Source organism: Camelina sativa, chromosome 9, assembly GCF_030686135.1.
Source record: "Camelina sativa cultivar CO46 ecotype springtype chromosome 9, ASM3068613v1".
In the NCBI taxonomy this organism is placed as follows: domain Eukaryota; kingdom Viridiplantae; phylum Streptophyta; class Magnoliopsida; order Brassicales; family Brassicaceae; genus Camelina; species Camelina sativa.
In genome coordinates, this window is record NC_141888.1 from 20,626,646 (window position 1) to 20,631,271 (window position 4,626).

At 32.4% G+C, this 4,626-nt stretch overlaps 1 protein-coding gene across 1 annotated transcript; it reads right to left on the reverse strand.

Moving 5' to 3' along the window:
- Positions 1–931: 931 nt before the first annotated feature.
- On the reverse strand, positions 932–4,379 carry LOC104711089 (uncharacterized protein At1g24485-like). Its single transcript, XM_010427763.2, has 6 exons — positions 4,289–4,379; positions 3,640–4,150; positions 2,133–2,662; positions 1,865–1,912; positions 1,461–1,628; positions 932–1,370 (listed from the first exon to the last, which is right to left on the reverse strand). The coding sequence occupies exons 1-6, from the start codon at positions 4,350–4,352 to the stop codon at positions 1,201–1,203; spliced, it is 1,491 nt and encodes a 496-aa protein (XP_010426065.1). The 5' UTR covers positions 4,353–4,379; the 3' UTR covers positions 932–1,200.
- Positions 4,380–4,626: the final 247 nt, after the last annotated feature.

The following is a 4,626-nucleotide window of genomic DNA, read 5'->3' on the forward strand; positions in this document are numbered from 1 at the left end:
CACATAAATTATATTTTATATAAAAATTACAATATAAATAAAATGAATTTCAATCTGTGCTCTAACTGTCGATCAATAATTTCTATATACTTATTTAAGTTCCCGTAAATTAACACTTTAGTTCTCTTTCTTTAAAAAAATTTCTTGCTTTTTTTTTCAAATTTTCTTTGTTAATTTGTTTTTTCTCCTCTTTGATTTGTTAATTTTGTTTTCCGTTTTGATATTCTTTTTAATTAGTGTACCCCTTTCAAATAGTAATATTGTACATATGTTGAATAAATTTTTTAAATAAGGATACACTAGGTAACAACCCGCACTATGTGCGGAATAAATATATACAGATAAAATTAGAGTTATGTGTAAAGTTATTTTCTAAGATCTAAAATTTGTTTGTGTAAAATATATATATATATATATATATATATATATATATATATATATATATAACCCGTGAGAATATGTTTAGATCAAACTATTATGTATCAACTAAATATATGTATAACCCGCTCTTTCTTCAATCTATGCAAGATTTTTTATTTTTTAAAAAGTTTCTTTTATTTTGTGTAAGAATATGTTCCACCCAGGAAATATTATACCAATGGTATTAAATAAGTCAATTCCCTATAATAATGATTATTGTGATAATTTTATTTTGGAAATTTTAAATATCTGAATAGTAATCAATTTTATTTTAATAGGTGAATAAGTTCCGGTTTTGAAAATGTTTTAGATCTAATGATTTTATATTTTAATAATTAATTATATTATAAAAATGATTAAAATAAATTTTAAAATTGAAATGTTTGATTTTTTAATTAATTGTAAAGGAATATTTCTTGATCATTCAATAGCAATTATGTGTAAATATCCATAAAAATGAGAGCAATAATTTCATTGGTGTCTTGAGATCTCTAACAACGACACATCAGCATTTTATTGAGAATGCTTCTCTATTAATATATAGGGGATGTACATATGTACTTGTATACATGTACTTGTCATATAATGATCAAAAGATTGACGAGGAGGGGATGCAAGATTTCAAATTCAACATTTAAATTGAAAACGCTAAAAAAAATATTTAAGTAGCTATATATTTTTGACTACAGTTTTTTTTTTTTTTTTGGAATTGAGATATTCACGTGACAATTTAGCATCGACAGATTTAAAATTTTAAGTATCATTCCAGGTCGTCAGCGACTAAGCTGGTCCATGTCGATGATGATCATCTTGATGAACGACATATGAATCGTTTACGCCAATTAGCTCATCGATATCATACATACCCGGATCATCATATCCTGGGTGGCTTGCATCGCTCGCCAATTCCTGTCCAACTAAAGGTGATATCCCTTTCACTTTCCCAGGCCCTTAAGAAATAAGACAACCCCAAAAATATACTTACGTGGTCAAATACAATAGATAAATATGCATAAATTTTTTGCATCAAGATTATGTACCTCGGGACGTGGTTGGTAGCGTGTTGGACTGTGGCTTAGCGTGTGTACGTTTTCTTAAGAAAATAGCCGCAAACGCTGACGAGAGAGCCACAAACACGGAGGCGAACGTAAGGCCAAGAATGAGTGGTAATTTGTTTTTCTTCTTGCGTCTAACTTTGTATGTCCCACCTAAAACGTCGTCATGCAAAGGAGTCAAAATGGTTTTTACTAACGAACAATTATTTTATATTCAAAATCACTGCAAACGAAACAAAAGGGATAATATCTATTTAAATGTCTGATTAATAGTGATAGTGTCAATTTAATCATCTAGGTAGTTAGTATAATCTTTCATCGAAATATATTGAACCAATCAATTAAAAATAACCATCAAATAAAAATGGATATAGTTCGCAAGTACAAACCTCCCACTGCATTGTTTGTTCGTGTTTCCGTTCCTCCAGAACCTATAACTGTAATCAAATAACAACATTGTAGTATTTAATTAAAAAAAATATACAGTAAATTTTCATGTCTCGTTTCATTCCATAAAACCATAGTCCAAACATATACATTGATAATGCCAAGATCTTCATGTTCAAAGTTTAGTTATTTATTTCAAAAGTTTATAATATCTGGTAGGCTTCAATGGCTAGATATATCTATAATCTATAAGTCAGAAAGTAAACTTACCTTCCGAATTATCACTGCTATCGCCGCTTTCTCCTCCACCACCACTGCCGCTTTCTCCTCCTCCATTATCGCCACCGTCTTGGCCATAACTTATCGAATATAGCTCCAAAGCATTGATAATAGGAGGCAAAGTAGAGTCATCCGTAGACTGAAGGACCACTTGGGAAACTGACGTGGCCACCACATCTCTTACAACAACTTGAGTCACTTTCCCGAACACCGGCACGATGGGACCTGACTCCACTTCCTTGGTATCTAAGAAAATGTTGAACGACCGTGTTTGAGTCCGACCTAGATTCTGAGGCTCCGAGAAGTATAGAGCCAAGTAAACCGGTAAGCCCGCTAAGGGTAGGGTGTCGTCTGATAGAATTAAGCTGGCTGCTGACAGAGCCTTTGACATTACAATCTCGGGCGGCTTGTTTGACGCACCAGAATTGTCGATGGATGGGGCTGAGGTCGTTAATTCGCTGATAGTTGGGTCGTTGGACCTTGACTGGAACCATAGCCTACCGTACGGGTCAAAAGGGTAGCTACAATAATATATTTGCAAGAAACCAACAAAAGGAAGAAAACTCAATCTCCTATATATTAATAGAGAAGCACACTTTTAAAAAAGCTGATGTGTCGCTGCTAGAGAGCTCGAGACACATTTAGCTATTTAACCTCATTTATATTTATTATTTACAGCTATATGTTATTGTGTTTTTAAAATTTAAAAAAAATGTGTTATTCTTAAAAAATTTATCACATCACTTTATTAATATTAATTAAGTTTAAACTTTAAATATATTTTATATATTAGAAAAATAATTTATTGAAATACATGTGTAATCCACGTGGATCTCACAAATTCAAGCGGGACGGATGCAAAGACATTTTGCGGCTTTAAATATTTAAACATGTTGTGGGATGGCTTAGCGGACGGGTTTGACCGGGTTAAGAATTTAATTTAAGTTATCCTGTTCACGTAATTTTAGTTTTTTTGCGATTTTTGTCTGATTTGATAGTTCAAGATTTTGATAAAATCTAACAATCACTAATTCGGTTCACATTCTATCCAGATCCACCATCATGTCAATCTAAAGTTTATGGTGAAACGTTTACTATTTTAAACTTTCATAAACTTGATGAATTCAAACAAATATAAGTTTAAATGTTATAGTAACTAAATATATTTACAAATATAATAACTCAAACAAAAATTTAATTCCGTGCAACAGCACGGGTTATTACCTAGTTTAGTATAAAAGATTTGCAGGGCTTATAAGTCAAATGAGAATGTGAATGATTTTTTTTTTAATATAATTCATATACTGCAGTTAAAAACTTAATATATAAATAAACATAAATTAAATTCAAAAAATCCTCAAAAGTATCACACAAAAAATGTTAGACCACTTTAAATAAAACAAACAAAATTAAATTTTCGTTTTAAATTTTTTTAAAATGTCAATAAACAGATTTAACTTAGTATGAATTAGTTAGTGTTAAGTGTTAACTGGATTACCCTATAAGCTCTTTGGCACCATACGCATATCTTTGTCGGAGAATGAGACCTTCTTCAGGACCAAGATCGTCATACATCCCAACGTCCAAACTATAAACTTCAATAGATGATATAAAAGGATCATCCGAAGGCGACGTACGGATTAGGCAAACCCTGATATTCTCACTCGCCGGAGCATATATCACCTCCGAGACAAACAGTGAATCAGTAAAAACATTGTCAAGGTGTTTCCCATCGTAAACAACGTTAAACGACGGTGGGGACGACTTCTTGTCGTAGTTCCCGTAGTAAAACAGCGTTCTCACGAGGGTTTTCCCGCCTTTCGTCGCTGGAATGTTGGTGTAGCAATTGGTTTGACCGGAAGAGAAGTATCTGAGGTTGTTGATCGGCTCTGTAAGGTTACCCGGAATCTGGAACGACTCACCCGTGGTGACGAAGCCTTTGTCTCCGAGCCATGTTACATTGTCAGCGTCTACGTAGGAAACTGAAGCTCCACAGTCGATGCTTATATCTAATGATAATTAATGCAGAGATAAGAAAAGAAAAGAAAAAACGATTAGAGACCAAAAACAATCAAATAAGATCTTTAGTTTAAGAATTAAGATAACAACGAAGATTAATGCATGGAGAGATGAGTGTTGTTACGTACTCTCTGCGAGAGAAAATGTTATGGTGGTCAGAGAGAGGAGAGTGAGAAGAAGAAGCGCAGCCATGATATGAAATGTGAGCTACTTAGATTAATACACGAATGCATCTATATATATCATTTATAATTGCATATTTATATATATGGTTGACTTAACGTATTGACGTATTGTGATATTATTATACGCGTTTATTCGCATAATGTGTTTATAGTTGACTACGACTAAATGGACAATATGATTTCTGAAATTTTGGTTTTATCATCCTATGATTATGAGGTCAGGAAACGAAGAAGGTCATTGACCTTTACAATTATTGATTTACGGGTGCTCTAATTAAAAT

Coding starts and splice junctions, on each gene's coding strand:
- LOC104711089 (XM_010427763.2), bottom strand. CDS start 4,352: ATGGCTGCGCTTCTTCTTCTCACTCTCCTCTCTCTGACCACCATAACA. Junction 1,913..2,132: donor TAGCAGTGATAATTCGGAAG/GTAAGTTTACTT, acceptor ATTTGATTACAG/TTATAGGTTCTGGAGGAACG. Junction 1,371..1,460: donor GCTACCAACCACGTCCCGAG/GTACATAATCTT, acceptor TTATTTCTTAAG/GGCCTGGGAAAGTGAAAGGG.